The sequence below is a fragment of the Petromyzon marinus genome, chromosome 10, assembly GCF_048934315.1.
Source record: "Petromyzon marinus isolate PM22_M1 ecotype Great Lakes invasive population chromosome 10, UKy_Petmar_22M1.pri1.0, whole genome shotgun sequence".
NCBI lineage: Eukaryota > Metazoa > Chordata > Hyperoartia > Petromyzontiformes > Petromyzontidae > Petromyzon > Petromyzon marinus.
This window is the reverse complement of record NC_133676.1, coordinates 16,897,441-16,921,993: the sequence shown is the minus strand read 5'-3', so window position 1 is coordinate 16,921,993 and position 24,553 is coordinate 16,897,441. Positions and strand designations below refer to the sequence as shown.

At 43.9% G+C, this 24,553-nt stretch overlaps 1 protein-coding gene across 1 annotated transcript in view; it reads left to right on the top strand.

Moving 5' to 3' along the window:
* Nucleotides 1–4,606: 4,606 nt before the first annotated feature.
* Nucleotides 4,607–24,553, top strand: part of LOC116940822 (von Willebrand factor C domain-containing protein 2-like) — a 31,330-nt gene continuing 11,383 nt past the window's right edge. Inside the window, exon 1 of the mRNA XM_032951047.2 lies at nt 4,607–5,544. Within this exon, the coding sequence (XP_032806938.1) occupies nt 5,113–5,544 (432 nt within the window). The 5' untranslated portion in view covers nt 4,607–5,112. The remainder of the gene's footprint in view (nt 5,545–24,553) is intronic.

The following is a 24,553-nucleotide window of genomic DNA, read 5'->3' as shown; positions in this document are numbered from 1 at the left end:
TGTTCTATGCTTCACAGTGGTTGTTAACACGACGAGTAGGCCATAGCCTGCAGGCATCGCAATTCTAATTTGTATACATTCGAAAAGTTTCCCGCAAATTCTTCAATTCCGATTGCAAGTAGAAATCATAGCCCACGACTGGCAGACTAATGCCGGCTCGGAGGCCGAGTGGCGAGTCGTTTCAAATGTGTTAAGTTTAGGTGTGATGTCATTGAACAAAGACGGTCACTGTATCACGCGTCGTGTTTCTGCGGCCACTTGGAATGCACTTCCTTCCGATATTCGGAAGCCACTGGAGCTATGCACTTTTAAATAATCTCAATTGAAAACTAATTTCTTTAGAAGTTTTTCTGTGTTTAGTTTGTTTTTCCACTGCACCTCCGATTAGCGCGGTTGGCTACATACGGTGCGAAAGAAGTTCAACATACACACAAACACTCATCACGTGTAAAGCACTCTCGAGACGCCCTCGCCTGAAGGAAGGCAGCTCAATCTAAAAACAAATCATTATGTGCACACGAAATTCTCGTTACATTGTATTCCTCTGCATCAGACATGCTGTTAGATATTCTGAAGCAATTATTTCCATTCATAACACAGGTAAATTGATCTCATTTGGAACATGCATGAAAGGCAGCAGTTGGGAACTTTAGGATCTGGTGTCCAAATCACAACAAAAATGCCTCCATGTCATTACAAAAAACATATTGACCTTTTAGTCTCCAGCTGAGCCCTGCAGCTTATTAAACATTGCAATGTTTATAATAATCAAAAGGCATTGTAAAAAAGGGCTGCAATGCCAAAGGCAGGAAATGTTATGTGTAAAGAATTAAACTAACAGTGTTATTGCACTGTACTAAATTACAGTATATCCACAGTCGTGTTGGTAATGGCATTGGCACTGCGATGAGAGATAAACAAATCACTGATTCCCATTACCATGGCCATGAGCACTTACAAAACTGTCACATAACGGAATAGAAAGGTAGCAATGCAACAGCACTGTTGTTCCAACCAGATAATGTGATTTATCACATGCTTAGATTTTCTCCAAAGGTTATGTTTCCAGAAGACATTCACTTTGAAGGTCACAGAAAAAAGCATGGTACTCACAACAGAGTTACTTTATACACAATTTGAAAATCCAGCAACAATCAAACTCTCATTAAGAAACGATATCTGCTTTCAACGCCACTCCTTTTCAGTTACTATCAAATCTCCCTTCTACCCATCCACTGTCACCCATCCACTTTGCTGGATAAATGGAGTGTATGTGCGCATAACATCGCAGATAATGAAGCTTGGAGAGCTGAATGTAGTTCAAAAGAACTCGCAAGCACCTTGTTGTGAAAGACCCAACGCAGAACATCCCCGGCTTTGATCTTCTACGAAGCTCATGGTCCGCTCTAAACCGCATCCACTGCACACACCATGGCAGATGCGGATACCTGATGGACAAATGGTAAATTAAAAAAACTCACCTATAGCGTGCGACTGCATAGAAAATAATGAATAAAAGGATAAGCGATGCAATACTTTTAGCGCTTAATTAACTTAAAATTATTATAACTTTTTGTTCTGAGCAAAGATTATTTTTAAAAAATGAATCATTGTATTCCGTCACTCTTGAAAATTAATATTTTAGAAACAAAAGCAATTCCACAGGGTTGACAATTCACAATCACAACTCAATAGCAACGCTGATTGCATTGTCTACTGAGGAAACTTCACAATGTATTGCCTCCTCTCATATTCAGAAGTTATTCCTCAGAGACCGATGTGAGAAGCAAATTTTTAACTGAAATTTCAATGATCGGCTAACATGTATTTATCTCTCCTTTGTGAAACCAAAGGTGTTGATAGGCTCCTGCTGCCTGCCAATATTAAGCACATGCGTACCCGTGATGTATGTGCCAAGTGACAGCAAAAGTGCCCTAGAGTGCAACAATCGCTTAAGCACTCGAGCAAATGTCTACTACACTCCGCTCTAAATCCAGCACGATATCTGTAGTAAATCTGATTGGAGCACATTATTCTCGTTTGCACCTTAAATTCCAACTGCATTTTTGCATATATGAACTCATGACACTATTTTTGCCAAAAACAACAAACGCGGGTCGCCACTAAGTGATGGTGATTTCAACATGCCTGCTTATGCCAGGCTAGGTGCACCTTGAGGCCATCACGTGAAGTGCCGAAGGCTCGCTGGCAGGAGATCATAGAACAGACCCAGCAGGTGTCACGGATTGAATGACTGAGATGACTGGCAGATGCACCACATGTGCTCCCAAATGTGCCAACTTGTTGCGTTTTATCCACCCAGCACTCTGCTCGTTGTTGTGAGCGTCGCTCCTCTGCCCTCCTCTGTTGTTGGAGGGCGACTGCCTCCAACTGCCCAGTCGCGTCCTTCACGAGCCTCCTCCAGGGCCCGATCTTGACACCACTGGTACCGGTCCACCTAACAAAGTGGTGGTCAGATGTGCTCATAATTGTTTAACTTACAACATAATGAAAAAAACCCAATACTGACACTATTAAGAAGCTTAATCTCTAACCGTGTCATAATATATGGATGATCACATGCGATATGGATTATTTAATACCTTAATTGAAGTCTAAATAGCCTAAACAAATTTAATGACTGTAATTAATAGTATGTCAGGGTAGTCCCAAGCCTATCAATATACTGGGGTCAAGTAATTAAGTTCAGCCATTTGATGGCTCCTGCCATGAGAATGTGGAATTTCAACCACTGGTTCATAGCTGCTAACAGAGCACCGACAACATCCATATTTGTACAAGGACACTTTCAGTTTGAAGGCGACTGTACCGACTACAAGCTGCTTAATATTTAAGTTGAGCAGCCAGACATGGTCGCTTATGACATTCTTAAAAGGATTACATTTTTTTTTAATCCAGAACCAGAAATTAATCAACTGTTTACAGAAAGTAAATGGGGTAGACTTGGAATGAAGAAGCAATGTGTCTTAAAACAGTGATATCCGGGCCTCTCTCTGTGCTGCGTTGCACAGCTATCCAGGTAAGTCAACCTAGAACCTCCAATGACACATGCAGAGCCAGGCTGATCATCTAATTCCAGTGCTTTTATAGAAGAACACATACGTGCATACTGTATGCGTGCACATACGCTGGTGGTAAAATTGTAGAACAGACTGCAGTACAACATTAACACTGAGCCAGGGAATAGAGAACACAACAACAATACACATCTACGCCTCTATTTCAGGACGAAACAGGTGGACTTCCCCACAAATCTGGCTGTCGCCTGATGAAGCTAGTTATAATTACTGGCGATACGTCGTACTCAGATTGTAAATGCTGTGGCTTGGCTCTCCAACACACCGGTTAGTGCTGTACTCGTGACGAATTGGCACGTTATGTTTACGTGACAATCCTTACTAGTTGGCTGTGTCGGGTGGTGGCGGGTTTAACGACACATTTATATATTTAACCCAAAAAACCTCTATTATGGATCAAGTTTTATGGACTGAGGCATCACAACCAGTGAATGACAACACAGGTTGCTGCATGACTGTCAGATTCTTCATAACTCTTATCAAGTTACAAGCTGGACACACATTACTAAACAACACAATAGTCTGTGCATGCATTGTTCCCTCATCCCTATTTTCACACTAGAAAGATGGAATTAACGTTCCTACAATTGACTCTCCCCAAAGCCACGTGGCTGGGCCATTGAGGTCGCACGTCAATATGCATCTCAGATAACTAGAGCGGAGGCCATAATGAAATTCCGTTTTTAACAATCATAAGATCGCAGCTTTAATAATGTACACAGGAGAGCTAAATACACAATCATAAAGCACTTACAGACGATGCTTCCATCATGAGTGTGGGTCAGAATCAAACGTGTAACATTATATAACTTGGTAATTTGAGTACAAATTAATATATACTATTTTATTCACACATACTTAATTACAGGCTTATAGTGACGACCCATCTCGATGGACTAATCATATGCATAACTGATTTTAACACGAGCGCAGACTTACCAGACTGCGAATACAATTTTACATACTTTAACTCAGAATGAAAATATGATAAGCCATGAAGCTCTTTTTCACCGATGTGCAGGAGACTCGTCAACCTTTGTGTTAATGTATGTTTGTTCAACTTCTTTGGGAGTAGCCAACCGTGCTAACCGGAGGTACAATTACACACGTGAGAGCTACTCTTAGCCTTCATTTATATTTCACTCATCACGTGGACGCACGTGATGACTTCGCATCAATGGATTTCGAGGGCTGTCGTGTTCTTGAAATATTCGCTATAAGCAACAGCAGCAAGTCTACCGTGTCATGTGACAATTTAATAAAATACAACTAGTGTGTTCTGAAATATTACAGTACATACGAATCAATCGATTCGTATCGAAATCATAGCGTGCAACTTGGAAAACACGTTCAAAAAAAATTAAGAACGTAAAACGATTTCTGTAAAGAACGTGGTTTATTCACATAGACGACTGTTTGGCGCGTTGCCATCTTACTCGATGCTACCACCCTGCGCTCCTATGGCAGTTTACACGCTGCGAGTGGCAATCAGGATGATCACGAAAACCGGTCCAAGCCACAACACAGAGCGCAACGTCTCGCTCGAGGCGCCGTTCATTCGGGCTGAGATCATCAATATCGCCGCTGCCGCTTAAGGAAGCGCGCGCACCAAATTGCGGCAAAGTGTCACCCGTTCTCCTCGTTCTGTACGAATAATAATAATAACTGGGCTTCCTAAAGAGGGAAAAAAAGAAGTGGACGGAAGAGACGCACCACACACACACACTTCACACCACACACACAGCCCACCGCACGCACACACACACAGCACACCACACATAAAACCCGAGCGAGCGAGAGCGCAAGCGGGCTTGCTCGAGTTGAAGCAGGACGGAATACTAAAGAGGAGCACTCGGGCATTTGTATCGCGAGGGGGTCCCAAGCCCTCCAGCAGAAGGACTCATTCCTCCTCCGCGCGGCTGCTCCGCTACCCACAAAAGTGACTTGAAAGCGGCGTGCGCATCTCACAGTGGCCACGACCACAGCCAGGAGCAGACGAGAGTACAGTACAACGATGACACCCACGCTTGCACCACCACGCCTGGCCGCGCGACTTCTGCTGCTGCTGCCGCCGCTGCTGCTGCCGCAGGGGCCTCTGTCGAGCCTCGCGTACCCGGCAGAGCCCGGCTACCAGGCGTGGCCACCCTCCCCGTCGTCCCCGTCGGCCGTGCCGCAGGACTACGAGATGGAGGACTACCGCGGCAAGGGCTGCCTGGACGAGACGGGCTTCGTGTACGGACTCGGCGAGGAGTTCTGGCCGGGTCGCTCGCCGTGCCCGTGCCGCTGCACACCCGACGGCCCCGTGTGCCCCAAGCCCGAGTGCCCGCGATTCGCCGAGGCGCGCTGCGCCCGCGTGGAGCGCAGTGGCTGCTGCCCGCAGTGCGCGGAGCCCCGCAGCGAGTGCGAGCACCAGGGACACGCCTACGCGATCCTGCAGGAGTTCACGGTGGGTGGCTCTTGCGGAGCAGGTGCTGGGAGTCGTGTCTATGTGTGTGTGTCTCTCTCTGTGTCTCTCTCTGTGTGTCTCTCTCTGTGTGTCTATGTCTGTCTCTGTGTGTGTCTCTCTCTGTGTGTGTCTCTCTCTGTGTGTCTATGTCTGTGTGTGTCTCTCTCTCTGTGTCTCTCTCTGTGTGTCTATGTCTGTCTCTGTGTGTGTCTCTCTCTGTGTGTCTATGTCTGTCTCTGTGTGTGTCTCTCTGTGTGTGTCTCTCTCTGTGTGTCTCTCTCTGTGTGTCTCTCTCTGTGTGTCTCTCTCTCTGTCTATGTCTCTCTCTGTGTGTGTCTCTCTCTCTGTGTGTGTCTCTCTCTGTGTGTGTCTCTCTCTGTGTGTCTATGTCTGTCTCTGTGCGTGGGGAGCGGTGGTGTAGGGGTTAGCGCCACGCTGCGCTACAGACCCGGCGATCCGAGTTCGATGCCCGCTCACGGCCAACAGCAGTGACGATTGTTTGAACCGGTCCTGGGCCTCCCCTAGGTTGACTTAGCCTCAAATAAGTACCTGGTGCGGTGCGTAAAAACATCGCCACCCCCTCGTGTGCCGTTCCGGCCTTCATAGGTGCTCTCTAAGAGCACTTGCCCCAACAGTCTGTTAAGTCTAGACGGATGATCTTTGTTTTTGTGTGGGGTAGCGGTTGTGTAGCGGTTAGCGCGCTGCGCTGCGCTACGAACCCCTGCGACCAAAGTTCAACTCCCGCTCAGGGCCACAAACACCCGTGACAATTATCCGAACCGGTCCTGGGTCGACTCAGCCTCAAACGAATCTCCCCGTGGCGATGTGTCTGTGTGGTTTCCATCGCCACCGGGCAGGCAAATGCGGCCGCGCCGGTCCTCATGAGTGCTCGCTAACAACAGTCTGTTCTAACTTGCCCCAACAAGGCGAGAAACGGGGGAGCTTTGTCTTTGGGGAGTAATGTCTGGAATGTGTTGCTGAAACGGGTCAACGAGATATTCGGACAACCAACATAAAGAAGCGCGCGGAATTTGAATGTGTAGACCATCTAAGTCACCCGCTGCTGAAGTTTTGTAACTCTCATGCTGGATGAAGGCATCTCCCATGCGGCATCAGGTCGCGTGACGTCCCTTGACGCTGGCATCGACGTGGAGGGGATCAGACGTCACCGTGAGTGAGGTCTCCGGGTCCATCGAGCAGCGAAAGAACCACCGCGCCACTTATTCACCACCACCACCATCGGCAGCAACTTGGAGGCTCCGGATGTGCAGACCGAGGCGGTGTGCGCTGGGACGCGTGTGTTGGATGGAAGGAAGGTTACGGACGAGATTTTTGAGAGGTTTCAGTCCAAGGGGAAGGAAGGCATTTTAAACCCGATGGTGCGACAGTGCAAGAACGGATGTTGACTGTGCATCAAATACGAAATCTAGCCAAAGGAAGGGGGCGATGGCGACGTGGGGTGCCTTGAGTATGGCAGTCCCTCTCAGCTGGAGGATGAGCAGGAGCAGTGGGATTGCCTTGCAGCGGGGTGATGAGAGATGCGTGGGGAGAAGGGTAGGAAGGACAATGGGAGTGTGGGACACCAAGGCACACGCCGCATGCGTGACAGGTGACAGCTGTGGGATGAGAACCAGGATGAGTTGGGAGTACGGCCCGGGATGATGTGATTGGGCTCGCGTCAGAATCGGGAGTTAGTGTCAGGGGAAGGATTATAGTCGTTTGTTGTCGTCGTCCCCCCCACCTCCGGTTAGCACGGCTGGCTGCGTACGGTGCCAAAGAAGTCCAACATAGAGTATGCATACAGCCGTTGTTACAAAAAGGGCGAGTTTTCAAGATAGGGTTAGTATTATGGAGAGAGTTAATGTTCGGGGCAGTGTTAGAATAATGGTTACGGTCGTTACGCTTCTGAACAGTTTTAGTGTTTTTTTTGTTGAGGTTAGAGTTAATGTACGTTTGGGGGGTTGTGGATCGGGTTGTGTTTCCAGGGCTAATGATGACTCTTGAGATGACTGGTATGGGCAGGTTTTCTTTATTGCATTCGGATAAACGTTACTTATAGGGTTAGTATTTAAAATATGATTCGTTTTCGTTATTTCGTCTAGCGTTACGTTAGGAGTGAATGATGAGGTCAGTTTAAGAATAGTGCTAAAGTTGGAGCTAGTTTTGAGGTTTGGAACAGATATCCAATCTCAATTGTCGCTTTTCTTTGGATTCGCCGTTGTTTTTTTTGTTTGCTATTCATTTTCCCGTTTCAACGAGTTAATAATAATTTATAGGGGTGTTGTTGTTGTTGTAAATCAGTAAAACAATAGCAACAGTCGTGTCTCTATAGCTGGCTCCGGTCACGCTTTGCGCGTCGCTCCCAAGCGCGCGCTCGTGCCTGTCACCTGGAGCACGTGTGGTGTGTGTGTGTGGTGTGTGTGTGGTGTGTGGTGTGTGTGTGGTGTGTGTGTGTGGTGTGTGTGTGGTGTGTGTGTGTGTGGTGTGCGTGGCGTGTGTGGTGTGTGTGTGGTGTGTGTGGTGTGTGTGGTGTGTGTGTGTGTGGTGTGTGTGGTGTGTGTGTGGTGTGTGTGTGGTGTGTGTGTGGTGTGTGTGTGGTGTGTGTGTGTGTGGTGTGCGTGGTGTGTGTGGTGTGTGTGTGTGGTGTGTGTGGTGTGTGTGGTGTGTGTGTGTGGTGTGTGTGTGGTGTGTGTGTGGTGTGTATGTGTGGTGTGTGTGGTGTGTGTGTGTGGTGTGTGTGTGTGGTGTGTGTGTGGTGTGTGTGGTGTGTGTGTGTGGTGTGTGTGTGGTGTGTATGTGTGGTGTGTGTGTGTTGTGTGTGGTGTGTGTGTGGTTTGTGTGTGGTGTGTGTGGTGTGTATGTGTGGTGTGTGTGGTGTGTGTGTGGTGTGTGTGGTGTGTGTGTGTGGTGTGTGTGGTGTGTATGTGTGGTGTGTGGTGTGTGTGTGGTGTGTGTGTGGTGTGTGTGTGGTGTGTGTGTGGTGTATATGTGGTGTGTGGTGTTTGTACGTATGTGGTGTGTGTGTGATGTGTCTGTGGTGTGTGTGTACGTGTATGGTGTGTGATGTGTCTGTGGTGTGTGTGTACGTGTGTGGTGTGTGTACGTGTGTGACGTGTGTGGTGTGTGTACGTGTGTGGTGGGGAGCGGGAGTGTAGTGGCAAGCGCCACGCTGTGCTATTGAACCGGCGACCCGAGTTCGATCCCCTCTCACGGCCAACATCGGTGACGATTATCTCTGAACCGGTCTCGGGCCTCCCCTAGGTCGACTCAGCATTAAAATGAGTACCTGGTGCGGTGTGTGAACATCGCCACGAGGGAGACAAAGGTGGCCGCGTGTGGTTCTTGCCACCCACCAGTTATTTTCGCATGCAGTTACAAGCAATGCAAAAACAATAATATCTATTTTAACAACCCGAGTGACCACTAGACACAAACAGGCTGTGGGATCACGTGGTGAGTAGCAGAGGGTTGTACGGTACTTATATGCTACCACTTCTCTGCTCCTCGCCTTCAACCCGCAAAGACTGGCGTGGTGAAGTATGGTCAAAATACGACGACCTGCAGAGCCTGCGGAGTCCCTCATCCAGCAGTGGATTGGCTCACGGGCTGCTGTGCACGTGCACAGTCTGTACACGTAATGAAAGCGCACTGCTGGAAATTTCACGCGTGCGTTTTCCATGACAAACACCGTGCACACATTGCTCTGTTCGGCCTTCCTCGCGCCTGGGTTGAATTTGTGCTCGAAGCACATGGGAACGACGTTTCACGGTGTCTCCACTCCACCCGAGAGTCCTGCATGCATTTCTACACATGGGGACAACCGGTGGTTGAGCCGGTTGGGCGGTGATTTCAGACGAGCCTCGGTCGATGTTCGCGATCCCCTAGTTTGTCATCCAGAGCAGTAAATACGCTTGATGCGACCATCATGTGCATGAAGTCGACGGTGGAAGCAGTAACAGGAGTTTGCATGCGATTTTTGTCAAAGTATCGGTCAACGCCGGTGACGTTACGGGTCTTGGTGGCATTGCAAAGATATGAAATAGTGATAAACGTAGAGCAAACTGAAATATTGCATGAGCTGTTTTAGAATCTATATAAAGAAATACCTTAATATGAATGTCTCAGAAGCCTCAAGGGAACTTCCCGACAAATTAGAATGCTGAGACTTGGTACATTGGTAGCTTTTATGATACAAACAACAGGAAAATACAAAAATCTGAGATTTATTTTATTTTAAGCACCCGAATCTTGAAATTAAGTGCCCCATCAGCATGTATGTGCGTATCATTCAGAAACCGTTTGATAGAGCGTTCAACAGAAAATAAAATAAAAGCGAGAAGCATATTTTATTGTTTTGAAGATATTTCGGATTAAAGTGTTATTTAATGAAAAACGTTGAAAGCTTCCCCTCACAGAGTAATACGTTAATGATTTTTTGTACTTTCTCATAAATAATCGGAATCTTTAAATTGAGCGGATGCCGATGGGTCAGTCTTTAACTATAACAAGCCGTCAACAAATTCAGTTTTTTGTGCGGAAAAATACTCATTTTTGGAAAAGTTGTGAGTGTCTGATCGTAGATAAAACATTTTTTTTGTTAAAAATCATATGGTAATTATATGTATTGTAAAAGTTTGCCTGGCAAAGACAGGCTTTAATGTGCGTAACAAATACTACGTGTTAGCCAACAAGACGCACAACGCTAAAATATCACGATTGTAGGGAAATGCTCTGCAATTCTAAACAGCGTTGTTTAGAACCGTAACCCTCAATTTTAAAACTTGAATTGGGCTTACTGCTTAAAAAGATGTAAAGTTCACAAACACTGTGACGGTGAACCAGTGGCACGTGATAATCCTACATTTCTTTATGATATACATCTGTCAACGCAGGTACACAAGCCACACTACTATACACTATACTCGATAGTAACACACTGCATTGCTTACAAGGTTGTATGTTAATAAAAAAAATGTATATAACATTTGTATATATATACACACACAAGGGATGAGATTTGTATTACATTTTTTTGGTGGGATATAAGATCTTTTTATGCCATTTTTTGCACTTTTTTTATTTAAATATGTTACAATGTAATCGACTTAAGTACACAAGCACGTACAGAAGTTGTTTTTTTCACTTGCCTATATTTATTTATTTACATTTCCCCCCGTTGCTGCTTTGGATCGTGGTTGAACCAGGCAGCGAACCACACGGCACGTTTCGTCTGTGGAGATGTGAACGGGCAGGTTTGGGTCATTTATCTCAATGAGAGCGAATGAGTCGGACATTGCAATGCGACTATGGATCTAACAATACCTAAATATGGATTAAATGCACACTTTCAAACGGCAGATTCATGCACTTTCAATTTGTCTTCTAATGGAGAAAAATTATTACCCGAGGCTCCGTCTACGGTTTGTTAATCTCGGTTCAGTGTTTACTGCACGTGTTTGGACAATGCAACGAGTTAAATTGAGATAAAATTGGAAACTACGGTCGTCTGATTTAAATAAAAGCATAGAAATAATGAAAATCATAACTTTAGGGAAAGATTCAACACTTTGTATTTGAGGGCGATGGCAGTTTTTTTTAATGGTGGCAAAAATACTGCAGTGGTTGGCGAACTATTTCAAGCGGAATGCAGTACTGACAACAAAACTAGTCTTAACATTCAGCTAGGCTTTGCCAGAAAATTATAAAAGTATTTGAAGAGTGAGAAAATATATCACAGAAGCAGCAGCTTTGCTTCAGGGGGAATTGGCACGTTTTAAAACTCATTGGTGAATACGCAAAGCGGTGCCTTGTCAGTTTTCTTTAAGGCTAAATTGCATGTGGCGCAATTCCTCTAAGTGCCAGAAGTGACGTACAAGACTCACACCTCATCACCCTGCGTATAGAAAATCCCGGTTCCTTCATCGCCTTCCCATTTAACATTCTCTCAGAGCAGCAGTAGAAGGATAGAGTTGTACAGTATGATTATACATTTTCAGGATTTTGGCTTTCACAGCCGACTATGCATGTGAACAGGGCTGAGAACTTGACTTAAAGCTTCCGTGATTGCAGGAATTCATATTCTTTGGGTCTTACGGTAAAGTCACGTAGATAGGTTGAAATAAAATATCAACAAACTACGACGTTTCGATCACAACACAAGGGGTCGTCATCAGGAGGAACAAAAAAACGTATTTTTTTGTTATTTTCTTTCAACCTATCGACGTGACTAAGACCCAAGGAATAACGTTGAGAACGTGAGAGTGATTAAACATGTCTGGCACATCTTGGACGTGAATCTAACGCAGGGCGAACAATGAAATGCAATCCCGGGTGCTGAGGAAAGGGTTCTTCTTCTGGCGAGACTTTGCAAAAGCATGCATAGGCTCACGTTCTGTCGCTACAATACCAAATCCCCGGAGCTTAACGATAATTATTGGGAGGCTTTGTCTCAAATGTATGTACACTTTGGTGCTGGCTTTTCGCACGTATGCAAATGATAAGCCACTTTGTTGAGGTCTCGTTTGTGGTAGCCAGATTGATTCTAGATTTAAAGCTTTCGTGACTGCTAGGATCCATACTCTTTGGTTCTATTGGGTAAAGTCACGTAGGTGAAAATAAAATAACAAAAAATCACGACGTTTCGGCCACAACACAAGCGGCCTTCATCAGGTGAAGGGACGAGACTGTCTGGAGCACTGTCGTGATTTTTTGTTATTTTATTTTCACCTACGTGACTTTACCCAATAGAACCAAAGAGTATGTAGCCAGATTGCTTTTGCAGAATGAGTTAATACCTCAGTGGGCTTTGCCTGGTGAGATGGGGATGGTTTAGTTTTATATTTATGTGTTTGGGTAATTTGTTTACCTTTCCTGTACTTTGCACTACTATCGTGTTTTTAGTATTGTGCTTTTTCTTGTTATTGTAACAGTCTAATCCGCCCAAGTTATTTCAGCTGCAGTATAAATACATATTCTGATGATGTACAGCGATTGTCACCAACTGGTCCGAAATAATGGGCGGAGTCACCATTCCACGCCAGACGCAGGAGCCAATCAGTAGCTGGAGGCGGAGCAAGGAGACTCAGCCACACGTGTGTTGACGTCAATATACGACGATGATCGTCATCATTGTCAGCATACTCTTAATCATTGTCATCATTCTTCATCTATGCCTTCTTCATAATCATCTTCGACAATTGCGTCATAACATGTGTTGTGTGTATGCGTCCGTTTGGTCACAAATGATCGCGATTCATGAGCTAAGGGGCCGTCCATAAATGACGTCACGCGATTTTGGACGATTTTTGACCCCCCCCCCCTCGTCACATGGCGTCACAAAAAGTCAGACCCCCCCTCAAATATGACGTCACAAAGCTCTGCCCCCCCCCAAAAAAAAATATATAAAACATGCTTCAAATCGCTTTAAACTATTGTCATTGTAGTGCGTATTTAATGTGCCGCTGCACTCTGATGTTGTAGGAGAAAACATTTATTAAAAAGTCTATTTAATTAAGTAGAACGTGTTGTCTATATTTATTTAAAGTTGCGCATTTTGATGTGACGTCACATTTCTCACCCCCCCCCCCCCCTCGTCACACATCGTCACAAATGTTTGACCCCCCCCCAAGGTGCGTGACGTCATTTATGGACGGCCGCTAAGATTTACTCAACGTTTATGGTGGACTTTCTACCACAAATCTTCTGAATGTAGTTCAAGATTGTCTACAGGGATATGGGTGGAAGGGTTTGCCAGACCCACTCATGCTCCTCAGCGGTCATGCCTCAACATATTGACGTGATTCTTTCATTCGCGGGTAGCTTCTGTCGTTTCTTGTGAAAATTCGGTCACAGTTCCTATGATCACTGTTACATTGCTTTTATGGCTTTATTTTGGTGATTTAGAAAAGTTTTTTTTCATTTGGCCATGTTTGTTTGTTGTAGTACAGAGTTAGACTGATGGCCTTAATCTAAGTTAAGGACATCTAAGTTGTCTTGTGGTTCATATTCTTAGCTCTTTCGGTAAACACGACCGTTTGTGTTATGGTCGAAACGTCGTGAGAATTTTTTATTGTTTTATATATGTTTTATTATTTTATTATTTTATTGTTACCCTTCAACGTGACTTTACCGAAAGAGCTAAGAATATGAATTACTGCAGTCACGAAAGCTTTAAATCAAAATTTGTCTTGTGGTTGTTGTTTGACTTGCATCCCACTGGGATTTTTGCACATAGCGTTGGTGTACGGTGCTTTTTCTGGAATATTTAGCTGTTTTTTTCTGGATTTTCTGTTTGCACACTCACATAGTCACTTTAAGATGTTTTCTTGTTCATGTTTTTGTTTGTTGCGGTTGCACCTGATTCAAGAGCCGAATGGCTCACAGGGCTATACCAAATAAATTAAACTGAAACTGAAAACTGAAACTGAAATGCATGAACGAGTCCACAATTTACCATTAGTGTTGTTGTGGAGTACATAAGTAGCCAAATAAATACTCAGACAATACGCCTCCTTTACATATCCATGTCACCGCATAAACAACAAGAGTATGTTTTTTTACACATGCCATTGGCCCTACAGCCTTCGTGAAGTGATTTTTTTTCGAAATTATTGTTTAAAATAAGAAAACTTTGGACCAGTTTTGACATTCAGTTTCCTGCCAAAACAGTCATGGTTAAGCAATGCGGACTGATTGTATTATCTGCCACAGATGAATTAAAAAAAATTGAATGTGGCAGATTTCCTGCCAAAAATGATATGATTGGGGTATCCTGTCTGATAAGGATGCACCCTATCCCTTGAGGGTTCAAATCTTTACCAATTAGGTTGCATGTCTCTTCAACGACCGCCCGTAACACTCCCGCTCCCAACCTCCAGCTAGTCACAAGAATATAATAATAATAATGTCACATTGTAACGCGCACCATATTCGCTCACTCTCACAGAGAGACAGAGAATGACTCGGCAGGCAAGAGGAGGGACCAAGGAGAAGTGGGACGGCAGCCATGCGGTCAGCCGGCGTCAAACAATCACCCAAGATGCGCAGCCCTCTATGCATATTGCGGTGTTATCAGACAATATGAGTGTTTACATCATGTGGGGAGGAAGCCGTTGCACCGGCAGCAGACCCACACGTGCGAGGGGGAAACACTCTATCCCAAACAGCTGGAACAGGTGGAGTCTTAATTTGTTTCTCTCCTGCCTTCTGACAACTGAGGTGATGCCACATCGGCTATGGCACCTCGCTACCTCCGCAGTGCTGGATTACAAAAGGTGTGTGCCTTCACCGCTGGGCTTGAAGTCGATAAATTATGCAATGCACAGGGAATCTTAATTCCTGAAAGGAGGAGGCAACCCAAAATATAAAGATGTAATATTTGTGCATGGTGTGTCTTTATGTGCTGCTGCAGAAAATACTGTATATAAATGAAATAAGTTGAAACATGATGCCTTGAATAAAGGTGTCAGTTTTTGTGCCAGTTAAAAGGGTAAAACCTATTTCTATAAGTTGATACTCTTTAGGAATTATATTTAAACCAAATCTACTGTTGAATCAACTACAATCATTGTTTTCATTAAAACTGTTGACATTAATACAGGTAGAATTGTTCATATGGTACTTCCATGATACATTCTTGGGTATACCTTTATGTGAGTCAAAATTCAGAGTAGCACCATGCTGCAATAAAATGTACAGCGTAGTGGTGGGTAATATTCATTGGTGGCCCTGGGCCAGCGGTACAATTCTGCATCCTTGTGCTTGGGGCCAATCTCTCCATGAAGTTACCAGTGCTCACCTCCCACAAAGTGGCACTCTCGAGAGATGATGAGCTGAGTGGACTCGCGGGTAGAATTTGAAATCGTGACACTCCAATTACGAGGCCTCCTATCTGCCGCGGCACCACCTGGCCAAATAACCTTAAAAAAAGCAATTTCACATTTCAGTTATGTCTTGTAATCTTTTTTTGGACAGTCCTATATCGCGAAATATATTTACTTTAACGTCTCAAAAAGTTTAATGATAAATTATGCGTTCTTGAAATAAACCATTTTTTTTTCTAATTATCCACCAACAGCATATCCCCTCAATCATAACACCGCTTCACGATTACCAAGTTAACATATATTGATCTATCCAACTTCAACTCTTAATAGCTTAGACCCAATTTAACACTCACCGTTATAATATATTTTAGTCGTATTGCTCTCTCTAAATTGCTCTCTCCGTCATATTTTTTCTCATTCTAGATATTTTCCTGAATGATTGTGTACAAAATTGCATCGGTCAATCTTTGTATATTCAGCTTATCATAAATCCGTACTAATGCAATTAACAACATTGATAAATCTACAGACTTCTCTAAGATTATATTAGCTTTAACCCTGTCTGTTATTTCCCACGTGTTCAAACAATTGTTTTGCCTTTAAACATAAGATGCTTTCATTTAATGAAACATTTCATAAGCGACGCGTGTCTGTTATTTGAACCAACTTTATTGAACGATTGGCAAACCTGTAAGTGTTTGGCAACATGTATGCAACCGTTACAATAACACTGTACATTTAGCCGAATTAGTATTCTGAGGGGTGCTGCCATTGTGCAACAGTTAGCACACTGAACTTTTGATCCAGAGGATACTTATTCTGTTAATTCTCTCGATGCGGCAGCTGAAATAACATGGGCATGTTTCTGAAACCCTCCAGTGTCCACCCAGCTGTATAAATGCACCACAGTTAGTCAATCGGCAGGTGATGTTTAGTGGGGTAAAATGTGGGTACTCACGCCTTTTCGAATTGTCGACGAAATATCTTCTCGAGTAAATTTTAGAGCTCCCTCTCTACATGAGGCCCTTCCACCAGCAGTTGTGTCAGCATTGTTATACATTATAACATTGTTTAGTCTGTCTGTTTTTGTTTAGATTAGTTACTAACTAGAGTCCTTGTATTTTTTTCTATTTCTATTGCTGAGCAGATTATTGTTTTTCTCCACCAGGCCAGTGGTTAAAATACAGGGGGTTTGGAGTGGAGATGATCATGCAGACGCTCCCTCTTTAACTTTTATCCTACCATCATGCAGCCATATATTTCTGATGCCGCAATTTAATCTACCGCACATCTGTTATTTTAATCAAGTACTATTCCATTTAATCGAGCCATCGATTCACAAACTGAACTGTGGATTTAAATTTTGATTTAAAGCTTTCGTGACTGCAGTAATTCATACTCTTAGTTTTTTCGGTAAAGTCACGTTGAAGAGAAACAACAAAATAATAAAATATATATCAACGTGACTTTACCGAAAAAACTAAGAGTATGAACTGTGGATGTTTTTTAATTCAACATTTAGGTAACCACTGAACGACGCAGTTTCTATAACGAGTATAACGAGACGGAATCATTGGAATAATGTTGGATCCCTAAATTGTACAGTGTCATTTAATTATAATTATATTTATTGTTAAGAGTATATATCTCTATTTAATTATTTGCTTTCGTTGAAATACTTTCATAATATATAGATTTTTAAACCCTGGTGTTTTCCTATGGACAGACTCTGGTCCCCACCACTGTAATGTGGAATTTCAGCGCCGATTCAGGGACACCAGTGGAGATAATCACCGCCTCTTTGCTTGTGTCCTTAAAATTTTACATTTAGATATTTACTTATTCTCTCCCATGCAAATGAGAAATATCGGGCCAGAATTTTCGGTTAGGCAAAACAGCCACATTTGTAAGGAACCAGTTGCTCTGTTGATGGTTTTTTCTTCGTAAATATTTGCAGAAACAGCTTTACTCCGTTTCTGCCAACACATGAATAGTGTCAATGGATTCTCAAATTGTTGAAGTAAAGGAACTGAAATGAACTTCAATGAAATATTCTCATTGCTATCATAAGTAACCACATCACTCCCAGTGGAGCAATGCAATACAATATAAGCGTTGCTGCCAACGTGGCTGTTTCCATCGGAGAGAGAGAAAAAAACACCCATCCCGTCCATTAGAACGCAGTGGAGCATTGTTGCCATGGCCCTGCGCATCCCTAATTATGAACATTTTCAATTGCTTCCAATCAGTACTGTTTATTCACTTGTGGAATATGATGATGGCTATAAATGCCTCTTTTGTATACCACCATGCTCAAGTGGACTACTGATACTGGAATAATACGAAGTCTGTGAAATGCTGCCATGAATATATTTACACAACTCTCAGATGGCTGTCCAAAAGTGCTGAGGTATTTTCCAGTAGACAGTCTAAAGCCTGAAGAAGGTAAGATGTAGCACCTACTGGAGAAACTCAGTCATGGGGCCACACAGTACTTCACATATGCTGTGCAGGTTTGTGAAGGGAGTGTCCTTGAATGGTTCAGATATTACTTACTCCTAATGCTAAGTCACGAATCAAATTCAGATTGCCGGGTTCAAAGTGCACTGCATTAAGCGCACTCTACCAACCATGCAATAACAGTAATACCTTGCCCAGCGCTAAATTTATGGAGCGTGTGTTTCGGTTACACACGGGTTACCGAACGAGATATGTTGGCCGGAACACGGGGGGTGATGCTTGGGCTCTACGAGGCTTGACGCTGCTCAGTCTCCGCTTGTCGGCAAGCAGTGCGCTTGTCGATTCTGCGGATGACTATCTCATCCACATCTTCCATCCCCACCACTCTCATGCGGTCTCACACCCCGCCAACATTACCGTCACCCATAATAGAGATTTTTGGGTTAGATAGCGTCAAAATATAAATGTGTCGTTAAAACCCACCACCACCACCAACCGACACAGCCAACTAGTAAGGGTTGTCACGTAAACATAACGTGCCAATTCGTCACTGGTACAGCACTAACCGGTGTGTTGGAGAGCCAAGCCACAACATTTACTATCTATATAGGAACATTTACAATCTATTTAGGAACGAAAGAGTAAGACTTCTTCACAAATCTGGCTGTTGCCTGATGAAGCTAGTTGTAATTACTGGTGAAACGTCGTACTCAGATTGTAAATGTTGTGGCTTGGCTCTCCGACACACCGGTGTGCTGCACTAGTGACGAATTGGCACGTTCTGTTTACGTGACAACCCTCGCTAGTTGGCTGTGTCGGGTGGTGGTAGGGTTTAACGACACATTTATATATTTACGTGATCTACCCCAAAAAACTCTATTATGGATAATATTGGTCTCGAAAGCCTACGTGTTAAAACATCACCGTCACCATCACCCACACCATTGTCGTTGATTGTAAGTTCAAGGAAAAAAATGTCAGTTTCACTTTGTTATTTAATTTCACGTCCCAATTTAATTTTACTTCCCATGTATGTTATGTGTATGTTTTTTTGTATGTGTAAGAAAAAGGGTGTAAATCATGTAGAATTATAAGTTAAACAAAGAGGGAAGGGGTGATCATTTATTTCCTATAATGCCTTTTATTGGTCACATTCGGGTTTTCCCCAAAACAGCATTTCCAAGAATGTCACCCCCGTGTTCGGTGAGGAGTTATTGTCCTGCATCATTTGAATAACAACGAACAACAGAAAAATAGTTAAAATATATAAAAAACAAGCTTTACTTCGACAAAATGCTCTTATTTGCAATTAACTTCAAGGTGAAAACTAGAAATGTGGTTGAGTGTACGAAGTCTCCCGAAAACAAAAACAAGTTTAATATCCCTCACGTTTGCATGCCCATCAAGGGTGCCTTAACATTCCACCTGCATAGCCATAGCCTTCATAAGAAAAATAATTCCCCCCCGATTACATTTTAACCGTGCTATTGGTGTCAAGCCAAATACGTTTAAAAGAGACCCATTCTGTCAGAGAACGGCTGCGAGATGAAGTCACAGACTGAGTTCTGAAGTCCATGCAGTGCTGCACCCTTTACCGACAGCAGGAGGTGCACCTATGCACGTGCCTCTGTAAAGAGTGAACACATCATCTTCAGTGTTGGGCTCTGTCATCATTGGTAACTGATAGCATCAACTCGCAGCACGTGACAGCTCGGGTCCATGGTGGTCGTCCCAATTCGTACCCACGGTCTCAGCAGTGGCGGCTCGGTGATCTGGCACGGCATTAGACGAGTCACTCGGCCACCCTTGTTTACACGCTCCATAGGTACACAATTTGATTGTACAGGGTGCTTCAAAACAATGTGAACACTTCGGAGAATTTGCAACAATACCACGAGAAGTGTGGCGCGGCTGCCTCGGGGCTCTGGAGATCACCTGGAGGTCACCTGGAGGTCACCTGGAGAAGATTCCAGGCACGTGGTGATAACGATGGCGAACAAGTGGGAGGGAGACTCTTTGATTTTTTGAAGCTATTAACATTACATTTCTGATCATGTGACAGTGTTTTATCCGTTCTTTTAAAACGATAGTCCCATGTAAGTGTTAACATTACAGTATTTTTTAAGCACCCTGTACTGCTTTATGATTATTTTCTACAGTCAAGAATATGAGTAATGCCATTTATTTCACTGTTAAAATCAAGGAGATCGCCTCTTACCTATCGGCTAATCCAGTCAGCACGTGACCTCATCAAAATCAGGTCACTTTACGGCGTTTTACAGTCAATTTGCCTGATCCAATTTCGAATTGAACCAGTCGTTCGTTCACTCCTGCTGCTCGCTGATTTAATAACGAGCGGCAGCAGTCTTTGGCGAACTCTGTGGCATCTGTGCATTCTCCTCTCTTGCTCCAGCAAGCGACATCCCGTAATGTCAGGGTTAAGTTGTCAGCTGGAAGTGCAGGAGGGCCGAGGCTGTGATGGAGCGTGAACAGCTGGGCTGTGCCTCTGTGCATCTGTCACACTGCCACTCCTCCACTCGGCCACATTTCAATGGCATTGTGATTTAATACACGTCAAACAAATCTACCGAACAGTTGTTTTGCTTAAATTACACTTATATTAAAAAAAAACAATACACGCAAATCCATTTCTAACAATTATATTACAGATGTAGTGTGGTAAAATGCGCGGTGCGCACTGCTGCCCGAGGGCACCCGAGGGCATGCAGGTGCGCGTGTGCAACGTAAGGTTGCACGTGCAACGTAAGGTTGAACGTGCAACGTAAGGTTGCACGTGCAACGTAAGGTTGCAGTGGCGCAGAGGGTGAGCAGCTGTGTGCAAGCCTCTGTGTGAGCTGCTGTCTGTGTGAAGCCTCAGTGTGAGCTGCTGTCTGTGTGCGGAGCCGTGAGTGCGGAGCTGCTGAGAGGAAGAGCTGCTGCAGGCAGGCCAGCGAGGTGTAAAGTAGATAGGGGAAGTTGGTTAACAAAGTGACCGTATAGACAGAGATGGGAGTGCCTGCAACTGGTGCAAGAGCGAGTAATAAAGTGTAAGCAGGTGACTTGGAACAACGTGTCCGACTGAGTGATTCTTCACGACACTGCACAGATAAGGCAATCCCTAATTTCACTGTTGCTCCCAAATGATACATTGAGGGCACACTTCGCATATCCCTAGCATGGCTATTTACAGCAGTTTTTTGTATGAACTAGAAGCCAATGATTTACGGGGTTTGCCACTGGTTCGCACCAAACACTGCCGTTCAATAATCACGAAATTGCCAGGAATTACCAGCCCCAGGGCTGGTAAGGCGGGCGTTGCCAGGGCGATGTGTAGGCATGCCAACGGCGGGGCGATGTGGATCTGATACATTTCCCAGATACACCGGCAACGCCTCCCTACGCCTGTGTCAATCCCCGGGGCGAGCTGAATCCCCACCACCGGAGCTGCCACGAGGCCAGAAGAGGAGGTCAACTACCTCTCGAGAAGCTTTCTAGAACTCCCTCTAATGGATGCCCTTCTCCCAGCAGTGGTGTGAGTAAGAAATTGTGGGACTGCACCCTTCGCTGAATTCACACTTGGATGTAAATCCAGAAGCGACCCGGCCACAAATGATCGCTCAACTAAGTGGCTTATCACGTGGAAACGTATAGAAACCAAATAGTCTAAACGCGTGTTTATAAATATGGAGGGAAAAAAATCAGAGGACCCGGATAAAAAAAAAATCCACACGACTCCGGTGAGAGAGACACGCAAACTCCAGATGTGCAGGCGCCAGGATCGGGATCGAACCCACGGCCTCCTCCACACCTCGCCACCGCGGGGAGGTTTTTTGCTTTACTGCTGGGAGCACAGAGGCGGCGGTTTTAATAAAAGTGTGCGTGGCTTATAAACTGCCTGGCCCAGGGATCAAATCGAAGCAGCAATCGCTGGATTATCAATCCAACGTGCAAACAATTACAGCCACTGCAGCATGACAATACGGTACAGAGTGCTCAATGCTCATGTGAACTTTAATATTAGCATCTTTTCTTGTTTTTCTTGTTTTTACCCTGAATTTAGTTAACGTTTGACATTACCTCCGAAACTTTCCCAGGTAATTAAAATATACGCATCAACAATGTGCACGGGATGTCGAAGCAATTCCACACAGCATTTATTTATTCATGGTGCACGTTAATATTACACATTTAGAAAGTGCTCACGTAATTACGACAATTATAAATGATCTATTTGTTCTTTACATTTTTAATTATTGATGTGCTTATAGTATTGCAACAATTATGCTAATTCTATTACACATGGAGATATTTATTATTCAAAGTGATAATTATTTTTTTTATTTTTTACCCCACTCTCACCTCTTGGAAACCTGCTCGTGATAAAAGCAGCGTGATGAGAGTGAACATTGCTGCTCATGACTATTCATTGCAACTGCATGAACAACTTTCAAATCGCAGCTTTTAAATGTGTGGCTTTGTGCATAATTATACCTGTGCTAATTTATGATTTTACTTTGGATTTTTTTTATCATCAAGACTGTACAAACATAACATGTTGTATAATAATCGTCATCACGTATAAGCATACATCTCTCATGAATAATTAGTTTAACAACCTACCTCATATTCTTAGTTTTTTCGGTAAAGTCACGTTGAATATGAATTACTGCAGTCACGAAAGCTTTAAATCAAAATTTAACCTACCTCATTTCAATAAACACCCTCTGGTACGGATATATCTGTCTTCGGCGAAGGTCATTTATAATGTGATAAATAATTACATCACGTGAAGATATTTTCGCCCCGTAATTTAAAGTGCTATACCCATTGTTTTCATATAAGTGCCTCCAGTTGAGTGCATTTAATACTTTATAATGCACATGCGGACATTTATAAAGCACTTTAAATTCTACTGAATTGAATATATAACGCGTATGCAATACATAACAGCTATTTAAAATAAATAATACAAGGCATTGTGAATAATGGTTTCGGTGAAGGCTTTCCCTCACGGTTCAGTGTTGCTTCCACCCACCGCACACCCGTGCCACGTGAACCTCTGCCATCGCCACATCTCTGTAGCGACCTCCCTCCTCAACGTAAATCCTCTCCTCTGGCTGCCGTTTGGTGCCATGGGGTTGTCTGACCATTGTTTTTGGCCATGCTGGTCAGTGCGGGTTTGTGCGCGGGATATTGCAGAACTGATTCCGTCACGGCTCGCCACTAATGTTAACCACGGCCGGGACTCGAACTCAGCTGCTTAGCTATTGTGCCACCTCATCGCCCAGAGTTCATGGTGCGCGTTTTGAGTGTGGTATTATTGTAGGCGTGCGAGTGTGCTTTGCATGCGACTGCATTGCGTGTTCAATAATTGAGTGAGATCATGCCACGTTTGGAAAATCCGTGGCTTGGGGCCATACTTTGTTCCGTAGTTCATGAAATTGTTCCATTTCGCACTAAATGTCAGCAAACCAAACTTTGCTGTCTAAATAGTTTCCATCAATCAGCGTCTGTGGCGCTATATGGTGCACGCGTAGTTTACAAATGGTGCGTGCAGGCGATGGAATTCAAGAAGTAATTTTCTGAGAGTAATGTGCATGCTGAATCTTGAGTGGCTACTTTAAAGGTTGCCTCCATTAAACCTATTCAGTTTTACAATGCTCAGGTGCATCATTATTTATTTCTAGCATTCGTCAGTTTTTCGTAAAATGCATCTTATCGCGGTTTAAAGATCACGTGATATTTTGGGAAAAATATGCTTTTTGAATTATAAAATGAAAGGATGCTCTCGATATATATTAATGCATTCATACAAAGGTGGTGAATGCACTCACACATATCCTGAAATCCATTCTTGATTCTCAATTATTTAAGAATCTGTTCTTTCTTTTTTGTCTCGATTTTATCATCGCATTTGCATTGTCTGCAATGTTGGCGTCGTCCATACCGTCTCATTTGTACTTCGCCTCTTCGACTTGTTGACTCGCTACATCTGTTCAAGTTCATATAAAGAATATCTCCTTCATACAACACAATCATCGACTCGGTCCCACAGGCCCTCCCATCTTGCCTGCAGGCCATTCCGGAATTGGGATGGTATCTGGCCAATGCATTGCCAGTGCAATGTCGAGTGGCGCTTAGCCACGCTAAGCAATTATTGAAGCCTAGTTAAGCTAGGTTAATAACAATAATTTAAACTTGGAACGTGCACAGTATTCTGGGGGGTGAGGAAGCAGGCGAAATAGGCAGCAGCAAGGCACTAAGCCGGTGCCAAACTCCTCACAGGCTCTGCAGTCCTCCACATGTGAAGGTGTAGTTCCACGTGGGAGGAAACCGGAGCACCCAGATAAATTGCACGCATGCAATGGGGCAACGCTACATCCCATACAAATGGAGCGAGTGGAGTCCACATTTGCTGTACCTCACTGGCCACGTGAAGGGAGTTTGCCCATGTGTTCGTGACCCACCAACCATTGCATTCACTGTGCTCGAATGCTCTCGTGTGCCACGACTCTCCGGATACATCGAGATCACAGTAGAATTGCAAAAAAAATATCCCTTCTGTTAAATACGTTTTTTTTAATGGCAGATACCCCGTCAGAATACCATGCAAAATGGATTGAGATTTTAACGTGGAAATCACCATGGAAAGAATCGTAATTTACCCAAGAACTGTCCATGACAGAATCAAAGGAATTGAATGCAGATTTCCTGCACGAATTGTC